A 15,644-nucleotide genomic window follows, 5' to 3' on the forward strand; every position below is an offset into this window, starting at 1 on the left:
CCTGCGAATGTGGCCTTACTTGGAAACCTGATCTTGGCAGATGTAAGCAAGTTAAGAGGAGGGCACACTGGGCTAGGGTGGGCTCTAATCCAGTAAGGCTGGATGACTGATGGCCTGACAGGAAGGGAATCAGAACCCAGACGCACTCAGAGGGAAGAGGGCCATGTGAAGACAGAGGCAGAGATCAGAATTAATACTCTCGCAGGCCAAGGAACACCAGAAGCTGGTAAATGCCAGGAAGGATCCTCCCCTGGAGGCTCTGAAGGGAACACGGCCCTGCTGCCACCTTGATTTCAAACTTCTAGCTTCCAAACAGTGAGAGAATACAGTCCTGTTGTTTTAAGCCATCCAAGTTGGTGGTAATTTGTTTTAGCCACCCTAGGAAACCAAGATAATAGCTACTCTATATTTATCCCAAGCTAGACAGGTTGGCATCATTCAAGGGAGCAGGCAGTTCAAAGCGGTTTGGGGGGAGGAATGTTGGGGGACAGACACTTAACTGGCAACCTCTGCTGCTGCTGCTAGAAGATCGGAGAAGGTTTCCCTTTCTGCCCAGGAAGGCACACTTCATTTTAAATTCTGCTCCCTCTGGATGCTTTAAAGACAATCTTCACTGGATTCATTTATCTAGAGTGAACTTTTAGTTCATAAAGACATACAGGCAAGGGTGGCTGCCCAAAGAGAGCAAGTTTATCTGGAAGTAAGTTACAGTGCCTGCCTTTCCAAATGTCACTTGCTGGTGGGTGATCATGTGAAGCAGGCTAACTGGATGGCCTCTCTTTTCTGTGCTCCCCCTGGGGTCTTTTGGTGTTCAGCATACTCATGATGCCTCTGACTGTGCAACTCTTCCTCAGGGGGTGTCCCAGCCTCCACTTTCCATTATCATCACGTATCTCTCCTATGGGCCACCCCCTCGAGGCTCAGGCTCCATGCTCTTCTACACGCTGGCACATGGTGATGTGGTGATAATCTCCTTCTACCAAGCCATCTTCATTTATTAGCTGGAATGCTTGTATGGAGACAGTTACCTCATCATCTAATATTTGGTCATCATCTAATATTTGGGTACACCTCATAAAATAAATGCAAAAGATCAATCAATAAATCAAAATAATTCTTTGATCTATTTCTTTTCAAAATAACATGTTAGTTTATCAGCATTCTCCAACGAAGATAAATGAAGTTTCAGGTTATCATTGTTTTGTGTTTGATATCATTATGAACTCATGAGCTTAAACAACGTGATTCAGTCCATGGCATTTGTCCTTATGTTCAAACTGTTCTATCTTAGGCCAATGGGAGCCTCACTAAATGATTTTGAGTGCTTCTGACAGGAGCCTGGTAGTCTTTGTCAGCATCCTTGCTATCCAGTACAGGATCTTCCAGGCTTATCTTATACATTTCCTAACCCAGACTTGGAATTAGCCATTTCTCCAGGAGGCTTCATCCATTGCATTGGAAATGGAATTTAGTAACCACAGTCTGAACACCTGGATGACTCTTAGGCAGATCTGGGTCTGCTTTTCCTCCCTTGGACGTGAAAAGACAATTTGGCCTGAACGAGTCCCAAAAGAGTGGCAAGAGACCATGAGAAGAGAAAGGTTGACAATGACCACAGAGGAGTTTCTGTAACTGTCTAGGCTGAGATCATGAGGTTCTCACCCAAGACTGTAGCTGTGGGGATGGGGAAGAGGATCAGAGTTGGGAGAGATTCTACAGAGTAAATTTACACAAGAGGATTTGGCAACTGATTTGGCAGTTCAAGGCCTGAGGGGCCAAGGTAGGTAGAAGATGACAGACCTGGGCTCAAAGCCTAGCTCTGTCACTTACCAACTGTGTGATCTGCATCTCATTGCTTAACTTCTGAGAACCCGTAACCTCAGCTACAAAATAGGAATAGCCTGCTTCTCTCACAGGGTGGTCGGGAGGATTAGATGACGCTGCAAATGACATGAACATAATATAAAGTGTGATACCTAGGACTGCTAAAAATTAACAACGTGAATTTCCCTGCTGCCCGACAGGTCTAGACTTTTCTATAATATGAAGGGGTTGGCCCAGATCACACCAAACCCTCCTCCAGCCCTGTCTGCTCCAGCCCTCTCTGAATTCACACTTGCTCTGTTCTCTGATAATGCCATGAGTATTAGTAATGGATCCTCTAGCATTTACCTAAACCACATTTTATTGAATATTTTATTGAAAAGATGATATACAAATTTAATGTTGCCAAAAGAAAAACACATCATATAGCCTTCTGACAGCTCTTTTTCCTATTGGATACCTAAGTTGACAGATTTCACTGAAGAAAAGCTTAGAGTAATGTTTTCACTTAAAATTGCTCCCATAAGTGACAAACGCTGAAAGTATTAAAAAATAACAAAGTACCTTAAATGCTAATCAGTTAGCTCAGAGCCTCTTAAAATACTTTCCAAGACAGTTGTCTTGATCAATGATTTATGCAGCACTCTGTCTTTAGAAAATACAATATTACTTTAAGTCAATTCCTTCCCAGAGCCCTCCCTGCCCATTAAGTCAGGAATATCCTGTAAACCTTTCTGAAATTATTTGCTTTTGTAAGATTATTTTTGGGGGCTCCATCAGAAGGATTTTTGAATCAAGATTTTGAGGATAGAAAAAGTCATCTAGCCACATTAATGATTGATAAAGAGGGATTAAAATATTGATAATATCTTCACTTTTTAAATTGTGAAGACAACACAAACCACAAACAAAAGAGCACAAAAAGTGAAACTGACCCAAAACTCACTTGCCAGAAATAACCACTGTATCCTTCTAAACTCTTTTTCCCACGGGCACACACAGAACGTTTTAAATATTTTATTACAAGGTACATTTTATTCCTTAGCTTGCTTTTTCAATATACTGTGAAATATAAAGTTACAAGATATTAATTCAATATATTGTCACCATTTCTACGTGACAGTACGTAAGAGTCACCTCATTCTTTTAAGCAATTACTGAATATTGCCCAGTTGAATAAACATGGAAGTGTTTATTATGGTCTGACCAGCACTTTATAGTTAGACATTTACGTTGTTTAGAGTGCATTCATGTTTTAAAAAGTCCTTAACTTGGCTGTAAACTTTGGAATCTCAAAAAGCATATATCCCCTCTTTCTGATTACTCTCCAGACAGAAACTCTGTTCTCAGTGGTGTGGTAATTTTTCCCTCCTTCAGCAGCCACACTTGGCTGTCACCAGCCTTCTCTTGTCAAAGTGTGTTCCCTTTCTTTCCAGTGAGAACTGGGGCCCTGTTTTTGTTTTTTTTTTTTAATTACTCTATCTTTATTTTTTAAATATATTTATATGGAAGTACAGTCAGTTTACAATGTTGTGTCGATTTCTGGTGTACAGCACATTGTTTCAGTCACAAAGTAACACACATACATTAATTCTCATATTTTTCTTCACCATAGGTTACGACAAGATATTGAATATGGTTCCCTGTGCTATACAGTATGAACTTGTTGTTGATCTATTTTATATATATTAGTACCTGCAAATCTCGAACTCCCAATTTATCCCATCTCACCCCCCTTCCCCCACTGGTAACCATAAATTTGTTTTCTATGTCTGTGAGTCTGTTTCTGTTTTATAAATAAGTTTGTTTGTCTTTAAAAAAACTTTTTCTTTATATTCAACATATAAGTGATATCATATGGTATTTTTCTTTCTCTTTCTGGCTTATTTTACTTAGAAGGACATTCTCCAGGTTCATCCATGTTGCTGCAAATGGCTTTACTTGGGGAACATGGGCTCTCTGGTGGAGGAGAGGTGGGGTGTGGTCGCCTGCCCTCCTGTGTCACTCCCACAAACCCAGACGCAGTTCCCCGTCGTCGGTCCTCCAGCATGAGGGGAGGGCAGGCTTCTCTCCCTGCACCCTCTCTCTGTGCACAGTCCCTGCTGCTGTCCCTCAAGATGGCAGAGCCCCTTCCCACCTCAAGAACAGATAAGTGACCCCACAGAACAAGCAAGGAACATGTTTTTAATACAAAGTGATCTTTTCCCTTCTTTGGTTTGTTTGTAGGTTGCTCTTTAAGTGGATATAATCTTTTTTTATAAATGAAATATAGTTGATTTACAATGTTGTGTTAGTTTCTTGTGTACAACACAGTGACCCAGTTATACATACATATATTCTTATCATTATAGGTTGTTACAAGATATTGATTATAGTTCCCTGTGCTGTACAGTAGGACCTTGTCGTTTATCTATTTTATAGATAGTAGTTAATATCTGCCAATCCCGAACTCCTAATTTATCCCTGCTCCCTTTCTCCCTGGTAATCATAAGTTTTGTTTTCTATGTCTGTGAGTCTGTTTCTGTTTTGTAAATAAGTTCATCTGTGTCTTTTCTTTTTTTAGGATTCCACATATAAGCAATATCGTATGATATTTGTCTTTCCCTGTCTAACTTAGTTCACTTACGATGATCCCTATGATATGGGGTGATAACCTCTAGGTCCATCTCTATTGCTGCAAATGGCATTATTTCATTCTTTTTTATGGCTGAGTAGTACTCCATTGTATATGTATACCACAACTTCTTTATCTAGTCATCTGTTGATGTACGTTTAGGTTGCTTCTATGTCTTGGCTATTGTAAATAGTGTGCTGCAGTGAACATTGAGGGGGTACTTGTATCTTTCTAAAGTAGAATTTCCTCCAGATATATGCCCAAGAGTGGGATTGCTGGATCATATTAGTATGTTTATTTTTAGTTTTTTTTTAAGGAATCTCCATACTGTTTTCCATAATGGTGCATTGAATTACATTCCCATGAACAGTGTAGGAGGGTTTCCTTTTCTCCACACCCTCTCCAGCATTCCAGTTGTGACTTTTTAATAATGGCCATTCTGACTGGTGTGATGTGATACTTCACTGTAATTTTGATTTGCATTTCTCTGATAATTAGTGACATTGAGCATCTTTTCATGTGCCTATTGGCCACAAGTTGACATAATCTTAAATTTTGCTATTATTCCTTACTCTTCAAGACCAGTATGTTGTTCTTTTTTTAAGCTCCTGTTCTTTTTGGCCATTACTAAATAAGTAGATGTTTTTATTTAAGTCAAAAAGTACCATAAGTCTTGTTGGATGATGATGCTAGAGGGTATATCAACCTGGGTGACTTTAACACCAGCCACATCAAGGAGTGCCAGCCCTGCAAGGTGGGGAACAAGTGCTCACAGGAGACAGGTTTGATTTTCGTGAGGACTTCACTTCTATCTATTGCTTGAACTAAAACACAATTCATATTTCAGAGTCACCGATGAAGGCAGAACGCAGAGTCTGTAAGGCCACGAGCACTCCCAGTCTGTTCTAGCTTATTTGTGACTAACTTACACCCTCCACACTCAGCACACTCAGTCTCAAACATTACTGTGAAATTGTCAGTTGTGCTTCCTTTAGATTCAAACCACTTTTCATCATCAGGCTATTTTTAGTTATTCAGAAAATTCTCAAAAGTGGTCAAAGAGTAAAAGTATCTTTATCTTCTCCAGCTGAGCTCAAAGGTGATATTTTCTTAACTGGCCAGAGAGTTTTAAAAGTTTTAGCCATTTTAAAGTGATACCCATGGCCAAAAAAAGTGCTTACATTTTAAAAAGAAGTGTTTTGTATGAGCATAGCTAAAATAAAAAAAGAGCTGATTTTAAAGTTTAGCTTTTGTAAACTTCAATGAAAACGAAAAGCCTGACTCATTTTTTTTTGTTTTGTTTTTAAAGAAAAAGCTATTTGGAAACACTAGACACAAGCAATTGATAATAAGCAAGTTTGCCAATGTCTCATTTTGGGGGGCTCCAAGGCAAAATTTAAATTGTCTTTATTTTGCCAGTTCTCAAAAAATGTATTTTAATCATTCAGTTCAACAAATATATTTTGAGTACCCCCTAACTGTCATTTAGCACTGGGGGCACCAGAGAAAACAAAAGAGACAAAATCTGAAGGTGGAGGAGGTAAGGGATAGAGGAGGTACACATTAACAAAAAAGCAGAGGCAAGAGGGAGACAAGGGGCCCTTGGGACTATGGTGTTGGCAGATGGAACAGACAGCAATTTAAAAATGTTGGTCAAGGTCAGCCTCAATGAGAAGACGATGTCTGAGCAAAGGTTTTAGGGAGGTGAGGGAATTAACCACGTGGATTTCAGAGAAGGTGTGTTCCAGAAACAGGACCGAGCCATGGCACGTGATAAGGAAACCAGTGTGGCTGGTGCAGGGCAAGCGGAGGAGAGGTGGAAGCCCAGGTCCAAGGATGAAGGCGGAACAGCTCATGCAGGTCTTGATGGTCACTTTAAGGCCTGGGCTGGGATTCTACTCAGAGTGCAACAGGAAGCCATTGCAGAGCTGTGAACAGAGCAGTGGCTTCATCTGATGCATTTCCACTGGACCGACTGCTGCTCTGTAGAGACCAGATCTTAGGTGGGAAAGGCTAAAAGCTGGTAGACCTGAGAGGAGGCCCCTGGAGTACTCCAGGAGGAAGAGAATGGTGGCTCCCACCTCAGTGACAGTGATGGAGGTGGCAAAAAGTGTCTGACTTCCGTATACATTTTGAAAGTCAGGCGAACATATTTTCTTGAAGGATTGGAGGAGGGGTGTTGAGAGGAAAAGAGACTCAAAGATGACTCATGATTTTCAGCAACTAGAAAGTTGGACCCTGAATGATAGCTTTAAAACTATGGCCAAAAACCCAAAACATCAAACAAACAAAACTTTCACTCCTTCAACACTATTCATGTGCAATCCGGCACTAAAGTTCCTGTGTCCTTTCCTACTTGATGGAAAAGAAAATCAGGTGCCAGAATTTGGACTGTAAGTGAAAGATATTATCATCGAAGTTGTATTCTGTCATTCATCTTATTTTGTATTGAAGAGCCATGTGTTCTAAATATCACACCTGGAAACTTTTCACAATTTTTTTCCACACCTAACAGTTACCTATTCACAGATTTTGCCTTAGGTATAAAGGTGCAAATTTCCACCACAGTCCAATTGCTTAAAGAATTTTTTTTCCAATCTGCCTTGAAATTCAAAGATGCTGCTTCAGGCTCGTAGAAGCACAGCTTTCAAGTGATACCAATAGACCTATCCTGCAGGAATTATGTAAACCTTATATAATTAATATTTGTGAGATGTGTTGAGATCCTGGCACAGAAGACAGCATTGAAATCCAAAGCTATCTTATAACTTTTTTTTTTAAATCAGCTGCCAGCTATCCAGCTGGCAAGGCTTTGAGTCCCAGCTCCTATGCAAGAACATTGCTACCATTTCATATAGTATACTGGGTTGTTTTTTTGGTTTTTTGTTTTTGTTTTTTTTTTTAAAGAAGGGTCACAAGAGGGTAAAGTAATGCAGCATCAGGGAGGCTACAGAAATCCCACTTGTTCAGACACAAAGAGCAGTGCGCAGTGAACAGATATGCAGTCCAATTCGAAATGTTTCATTGGAGAGCTGCCTCTGAATCCTAACATTGTATTTGCTGCTGGGGACAGAGCTCTCCACATCTTCCCGTGAACAGATTGTGATGAATGAAATGGTGCAGGGCGGCTGAAGCCGGGTGAGGCAGGGTTCAAAATAAAGTCAATCCTATGTCAAACACACATCATGGATGAACCACAGATGAAAGGCCAAAGGTAGGGCTGCTAGAGAAAATACAGGATGTCCAATTCCATTTGAATTCAAGATAAACAATGAAGACTTATTTAGTTTAAGTGTGTCCCAAGCACTATGTGGGTTATACTCAGAATTCACTATTTATTTTGAAATTCAAATTGGACTGGGCAGCCTGTATTTTTAATTGCTAAATCTGGTAACACTAGCCAAAGGAAAATTAAAATAGCTTATTTTCATTTAACATTATACCCCCTTGTACCAATGAAAAACACAGATGAAAACAATTACATAATTGTCTATTTGGTTGTAATGGTTTCTATTACTTACAAAATGGCAAAAGTCTCAAGGGTTCTAAATGACATTAAAACAGGTAAAAGAAGTGGGTTACACTGGGGTAAAGGATTATGAAGAATATTTAAAGATCTACACATCAGAAAATCTGATGTTGCATCAATTCCCATCACTTAAATAATTTAAGCTGTGACTACAGAATGCAATGCCATGAACCATATACACGAATCAGTCTTATTTTATAGTCACCCCACTTGCACATTCATTAACTGGATGATAACCTATTAGCCCTGCATTGCCACGTAAAAAACAATCACTGCATGAGGCAGGTACTCACTAATTTGCCCACCTCTTTTCAGAACCACTGCTGTCTTCTAAATGAAACATTAATTTTTCCAGGCAACTATTTCATCCAATATCTTGTTAGCAAAGCAAATACAGTCAATCCTCCATATCTGTGGGTTCTGCATTTGTGAATTCAAACAACATCGTATCGAAAATATTGGAGAAAAAAATCAAGAAGTTTCCGAAAAGCAAAACTTGAATTTGCTCCGTGTCAGCAACTATTGTCATGGCATTTGCATTGGTTTAGGTATAAGCAACCTAGAGATGACTTAAAGTATACAGGAGGATGTGCATAGGTTATATGCCGATACGATGACATTTTATGTAAGGGACTTGAGCGTCTGAGGATTTTGGTATGGGGGGAAGGTTCTGGATACCAAGGAACGACTATATTTGATTCCTAAACTAACACGTCTGATTTCAGTGATAGATGCTTCCAAAAGGAAGGAAACTACTGTAAATGTTGTGGCAGGATTCCTTCCATTGGGATGTTAAAATAGCCAATACCTTTTGAAAATATTTTTAAAATCTTCCTCTTCATTGTTTCCAGGGGATTCTGTACCCACCACCCCCACCCCTGGGAAAATGATCATTTAAGAAAATCTGCTCCAACTATAAATATTTGGCCACTATTTTTCTTATAAAAACACAAGCACAATTAAAGCATGACTAGACCAGGCCCAAATGGTCAAGTTACATTAGAGATCTGGCCGTTATGGATGGTTTTGGATTCTGGAGAGACCAGTCTGGATCATTCATACACCATGAGCTGGCTTTTTCTAAGTTATTTGATCAGAATTATCCAAAATGTGTGGCTCTGGGAACCTGACCTCAAGGTTTAGCTGAGTTGGGCTTTTGAAACATACCAGATTGTAAAAGAATTTGTGGAAGGAATAACATCTTTGCTGAGACTCTACTGCTGTTTGTTACTGAACAATTTTTTTTTTGGACTTTTGTGCTAAATCTGAGCTGGCACATTATTAACCTTTTCAAATTAGGCATTTAGTAGGCTCAGCTGAATATTTTCTTAATTTGCACAAGAGGGTTTGCCAGAACAGCTGGCACCATGCTGGAGTATTAGTTGAGATCTTTGATTTACATAGTCCAAGCACAAACACATAAACTTCGCTTTTGGAGAGGATGACCTAATAGATGCCGAATATAGTGAACTTTATTAATGAGAATAATAGCAACCACAATCGCTAATCCTTATTGAGGATTAACATATAATTATAATCCAGGCATAAGGTATATTCAGTCATTTAACACTTTCAACAATCTTATGAAGTTTTATTCCTCCAATTTCATAGATAAGAAAACTCAACAGTGGCTAGATCATGCGCCAAAAATTACACAATTAGAAGGTGGTAAAACAGCTTTGTACTGAGGCAATCTAGCTGCTGAATCTGCATGCTTACCACTTTGCAACACGGCCTCAGTAAATGTATCTGATAACCATAGGGAGTTTCCACCTTCTCAGGTCAGATTTCATCCAAAGGAGGTGTCACTCTGTGAACACACTTCAGGGGAACAGAAGGTAACCAGGCTAAAGGGATGCAAGCAACCCTTTACCTCCACTCTCAGCCAACCATAGACAACTTTGCTGTTCCTGTAAATGTGTGTCCACTTTGGGTTTATTTTTAGTATTTTTATGATAAGATTTATGATAAGACTTGGTATGCTTATGAAAAGGCCCTGACATATATTAGGACTAATAGCTGTAAATGTGTAGGTGGGGTCTTCCTTCCAGGATAAGGACATTCTAGGTGTTAGTCACCTGGGAGAAGAGCTATCTGACAGGCCCAGGACACAAATAGGCTCTCTAGCTGGGTAGCAGACTGGAATCCAGCTCTGCTGATCTTGATCACCAAGCGGCCAAGAAGTCAGCCTGGGTTGTGGGGTGGAATGCAGCACTCTCCTGGGGTATGGGGGTGGGGAGACCAGGGGCAGACAGGGCAGAATCGGGGCAGGAAAAAACGAGTCAAGGAGTTTGTGCCTCTCTTACTTATGCTATTTCCCCTTTGAACTCCTTGAATGTTTGGAAAAGGCTTTTGGAAGGTTCCAGTATATCTCAGATATCTCAGTTGAGGGAATTTTTAAACACAGTGGGCCACAGAGCACTGGAGGGCAGCAATGATGGTGGCGGGGATGAAGGAATCGAATCCAGAGAGGAGAGGGAGTGGGATGAAGATGGAAACTTTCATTTGTCTGCCATCCTCCCTCCCTTCTTGGTTCTGCTGCCAAACCTTGGAGGTTCCGGCTTGTATTTTAATGTAGAGGCAGCCCTTCCTGTATGCCTAGAGGACTGGCCTTCGAGGTGTTTGGGGATGGTTTGTAAAATTGCCACTCTTCTTTTCTGCCACAATAGACTTTGAGAGAATTGAAGACAATTCAAGGTGGCTCTCTTCCTTCTTTTTCAAATACAAGTGAAGATGTGTAGAGATTTACTTTTGCTGTATTGTTGACAGTGCACACATATGTACAAGTGTCTATTATAGAAGCTGAAGGAAATGCCATGTATATGTATTGAGTAGATTTATTAAGCTAAAAATAAAAAGTCCCCTGCAAAGTCCCCATTCCTGGCTCAAGAAAGTATCACCTTAGGAGTTTTACAGAAAATTTCCTGTAGCCTCTAAATCTGGAAAGGTAAAAAAGAAAAAGACTTTGCCAAGAGAGTTTCAGGAGTTCCAGTGAAACACGCATGTCACTTTCACTCCAAGAACCCTCACACCTCTCTTCTTTACCAATTTTTTCTAGAAAAGTCATATTTTATTTCTGAAAACACCATACTTTAGGATGTAATGAACCTCCTAATATATTTATGTCTGTTTTAATATTATTTTCCTGATAACTTAGTGTAAATTCCTCTAACATCAAACTGACCCCCAAAGAGATTCCTTCAGAGGCATAAACTCAGAGAAAAGGATGAAGCTTCTTCCTTCTCTGTTTGGAAGATGTACTCAGAAACATAAATATGTCTTCTGGTGTCAGGGAAGCCCCAGAACTAGAAGGCTGTGATATTCTTGGCTCTGACCTTGACACACATGTGCAGAGATGAGAGTGAGGCTGTTCAGCCAGTAGCTCCTGGAGCTCCCAGCCTGCTCACTCTGGACTCGAACAAGATCAAGATTCCTGCCACGGAAATAGCTGAGCTAAACTCTAAAGCTGGCCAAGAAGAAAAAAAAATCTTGCATTCCTTAGAGGGGGAAATGCTACATTACACTGCCTCGTAGGGTTAATCCTGGTTTTGCCAACTGCCAGAGTTGTTAAAAAATTTTTATAAATAATTAAATAAATATTAGCCAACTAAATGAAATTAGCCACTTAATAAAATTAGCCAACAAATCTACCTACCAGTTCGACTCATTCACTGAAGGTTTTTCTGAGCCTTGAGCCTCATGAAAGGATTTTTAGGGAGGAGAAAGTAAGGCACCTTTCATGTCTTTTCATAAACCTCTCTGGGCAATCCTCGGTCTCTGGTCTGCCACACTCGCCTGGATCCAGGGGCTCCCAGCCTGGCCCAAGGCTGCTCAGCCAAAGCCATCAGAGACAAGACCTTTCTGGGAACCGTTTGCAGACGCGCCTGCAAACTGCTCAGACACCAAAGAAAAAAGGAAGATTTCTCTGGCCTTCAGCAAGTACAGGAAAAAGGCTCTCTATAGCCTCAAGTTGGGAAACTTTCCCTCGAAACTACATTATCCTTTGTGAGTTGCCGGGAAACCTCTAGTTTCTTTTCAAGGGATCAGTAACGACTTGTGTCCACAATTATAGGAACCCAAGCAAATCAGAAGGAAAAAAATACATACATTGACTAGAAGCATAAGTTACATGGCTTGTGTGCGGCTTTGAAACATTCTTATCTAAACATGCCAGTGTCTGCGCAATCGGGCTGCTTTTACACCGGTGCCTCATTTGTAGTCACTTGTCCCTTGTTAGGCTGCATTTTTTTTTTTTTTTTTTTTTGAAAAACTAAGCACCTTAACTCCAGTCTCAAAGCGCTCCTCTGCATCTCTCCTGGCGCCCCGCAAGCAGAGCCCAGTCCTCCGGCTGCTTTCTTCCCAGCCCCCTGCTAGAGGCCGCCGCGGTCCGTGGTCCAGGCATCCGCGGTGAGCGCGTGGGGAAGCCGTCCCCGGAGTATGAGTAGGTAAGGGGAGTGGGTGGAACCTGGAGGATGCTAGCTTTAGCCAAGTTAGCAGTGCCTGTCAGGGCACGCACTTTGCGTAGCCTCTGGGCCACAGGGTAGAATTGCAACCCCCCAGCGATGATCGCAAGTTTGAACAGAGTCGGAGCAGCTTCAGTGGGACTGTTAAGGCCGCATCATCGGCAAGCATACTAGACAGGGACGCCAGAGACAGAGACCACCAAGTCTCTGGGAACGCATATCAGCCCCGCGGAACACGCAGCCACGCTTAAAGATTTCCCAGATGCGATCCCCTCTGCTCCTCTCTCTGTCTCATCCCTCCCTGGGCCCAACCTCGTCAAGAAGTCTGATGCTTAGACCCAACTCTGGGAGGTGTGCTCCAAGACCCGAGAAGCCTCGAGTCGCAGTCAGTGTCGCCCACCTGGGGTTCGAACGTGTCGCGCAGCCACCTGTTCCATAAAGCCCGGAGTTTGTGCGGACGGGGGCTGCGGCAGGAAGAACCCTGTCATCCGTTCGGTCCGGCTCTGCCCATGATCTCCAAAGGCGCACATCACCCCAAATCCAAGTGCGCACATCCCTTTGCGCAACCCCGGAGGCTCACACCACTCCCACCACCTGCGCGGCGACTTACTTCCCGGCCTCCCCGCTTCAGCCCCTTCCCCAGCACTGGCCGCAGGGCCCATACAGCGCCCGGCCCCTCCGGCAGGACGGTGCCCCGAAATACCTGCCGTGAAGATGCAGAGAGCGAAGAGAGTCTTGCAGACCATGGTACCTTGGTGCTTGGTGCCGAGCCCGGCGCGGGCGTTGGGACAGTTTGCCGGGACTGACCGAGCGCACCGGGAACGGGTGGCTCCTCTTCTGCCCGGCTGGCTGCGATGGGAGGCGGGCGGCCCGGGCTGCTCGGGTGGCGCGAGGGGAAGCGAGGCGAGCGCCGCGCGGCTCCGTCAGCTGCTTGTCCTCCGGCGCCCGGCGCGCTTCTGCTCCATCCCCGACGCCCGAGCCCAGGGCCGCCTCCGCCGCCGCGCCGGCAGCCGCCAAACCCCTCCCACCCGGGCCCCTCGGCGATGACAAGGCCACCCCTGGCCTTTCCTCTCCCAGCGCTCGGGTCCCGGGAGTCCCGGCCCAGGGCGGCCTCTACTGGACACTCAGGGCTCGAGACCCACGTTTTGACGGGGTTCGGCAAATGTTTGGGGCCGCTAGCACTGTGCGGGCGGCTAAGGGGATGCAAAGAAGTGCCAGAAGATCTCTGCTCCCAGGAATTTATGTCCGTTTTTCTTACATGAATTATTATCCTTTAAACACGTGTCATCTTAGGTGATGACAACAATATGCCATCTTAGGTGTCGCCTCGAAGAACCAAGACTCCACCACTGTAAGAGAACATACACATTTCTTTCCAAGTATTAGAACGGTTTCCTTTTCCTTCATTTCTCCAAATGTTCCTACGTGTACATTAAAACCTCACACATACTCAACCCCACTCCATTTCCTGGTGCCTGAGCCTGGATGTCTGCTATCACATTCAGCTTCTTACTTGAAGAAATAGTACTGATGTCAGGTAACAGTGATCATAGGATAATTATGAACCAGGCACCCTACTTGGTGTTGTATGGTGATGTCTTCTAACGACCCTATGACATAAGAATTATTATTCCATTTTACAGATGAGAAAACTAAGGCAAAGAGAAGATAAGTAATGTGCTCAAGATCACATAGCTGGATCCCAGAATTGAAGGGCATAATAGCAAAGGCTGAGAATTGCTGTGTGTTGGATAACTGTGTTATGCAGGTGTTAACCAAATCAGGTTATCAGAACAATCATTTGAAGGGGGCACGGTTATAGTTTCATTGTCAGGAGAGAAAATGAAAGCATCAAGAGATCTGAGTACTTGCTCAAGCTCAACCATTACTAGATAATGGTAGAGGTAAGATGCCTGCCTAGGGACCATGGGTCATCCCTGTACTATACTCCCTCTTCAAAGCTCTGTGTGTTCACACAGATCAAAGCTGACTTTCACTTAATCCTCCCCATCACTTTAGACTTGCTTACTTCCACACCTCTATCGGGCCAGACACCAGATCATGTCCCAATATCTATGTTATTACGAGCCTGGTAGTCCCCTAGTCACTAGAGCTGGGGTGCCACAGGAATTAAGGAGTCTTCCTAAAGAACTGATTTGCTCAGGTGCATTCAAAGCTGGAGAACACCTTTCTTCTTCTGTGACTTCTTTCTCATATACCAGCCAGAGTCTCGTGTTTTATCTTCTCCATCTTTTGGGTCTCATGACTTTCTCTGTGATGACATCAGTTCCTCTGCCTGACCCCACTGCTACCACTTGCAGAGCTTATCATTCTTTCACAACCAGATTCAACTGAGCTCATAGTTTTCCTTTTGTCTTGGTAAATGTGTTATTGATTCTCATTGAAATGAGAAGTAGAAGACACTATTAGCAAATGCCCATCCCCCTTTCCTCCTCCCTGGCCAGAAAAACTGCAAATTCAATTTATTAAACAAGTTCTCTTAATGCTTTTGACCTTCAGGTCCTTCCTAGTTCTAGTGTATTCTATGTGATTATGAAGAATTTCTGCCTCTGGGTGGGGCGTGGGGATGGGGAGGAGCAGGGACCACACACAGATGGAATTTTGCAGGCATGTTCTAGAAGGTACTAATGCTATTAGATTAGGGCATTTTAAGTAAGTAACTCTATGACATAAATAAAAGTTTTCCACTTCACAGAAAAAGTTATTCAATTGAAATTCAACAAAACTTTACTGATGTCCCTCACTAGTGCAAAGCAGGTGTGACTGTCTTTGATATCTATCATGATGGTTTGGTAGCTAAAGAATGGTGAGGCCCACATATGAATCAGTTAACATTTCCAAAGCTTTTAATTGTACACAGAATAGAACTGAAAAGAATTTCTTTAACTAAAATAATTCATTTTTATTAATGATGAAAACTTTTGATTTATTAATGAGGGAAAACATAATTAATCACTTACCAGGTACCAGACCTTATGCTAGGCTGTGGAAATAAAAGGGGTTGTGATAGTCAAAGTAGGTGGGTTATGCTGCTGTAATAAACCACCCCAAAGTCTCAGAGGCTTAAGCAATAATGGTCTATTTATTACTCATCATCATCTTCTGTGGATCCAGGTTACTCCCCAGAGTAGATTTCCTATACATCAGGACTTAGTGTTATATTCCATATCGAAACCTGCTTCTACACTCACTG

The 15,644-nt window shown here is 42.4% G+C and overlaps 1 protein-coding gene across 1 annotated transcript in view; it reads right to left on the reverse strand.

Annotated features, from left to right (window-relative positions):
* PARM1 (prostate androgen-regulated mucin-like protein 1) overlaps window positions 1–13,448 on the reverse strand; it is a 96,477-nt gene extending 83,029 nt beyond the window's left edge. Inside the window, exon 1 of the mRNA XM_032457984.1 lies at window positions 13,134–13,448. Coding sequence (XP_032313875.1) covers window positions 13,134–13,176 — 43 coding nt within the window. The 5' untranslated portion in view covers window positions 13,177–13,448. The remainder of the gene's footprint in view (window positions 1–13,133) is intronic.
* Window positions 13,449–15,644: the final 2,196 nt, after the last annotated feature.

This window comes from Camelus ferus, chromosome 2 (assembly GCF_009834535.1).
Source record: "Camelus ferus isolate YT-003-E chromosome 2, BCGSAC_Cfer_1.0, whole genome shotgun sequence".
In the NCBI taxonomy this organism is placed as follows: Eukaryota; Metazoa; Chordata; class Mammalia; order Artiodactyla; family Camelidae; genus Camelus; species Camelus ferus.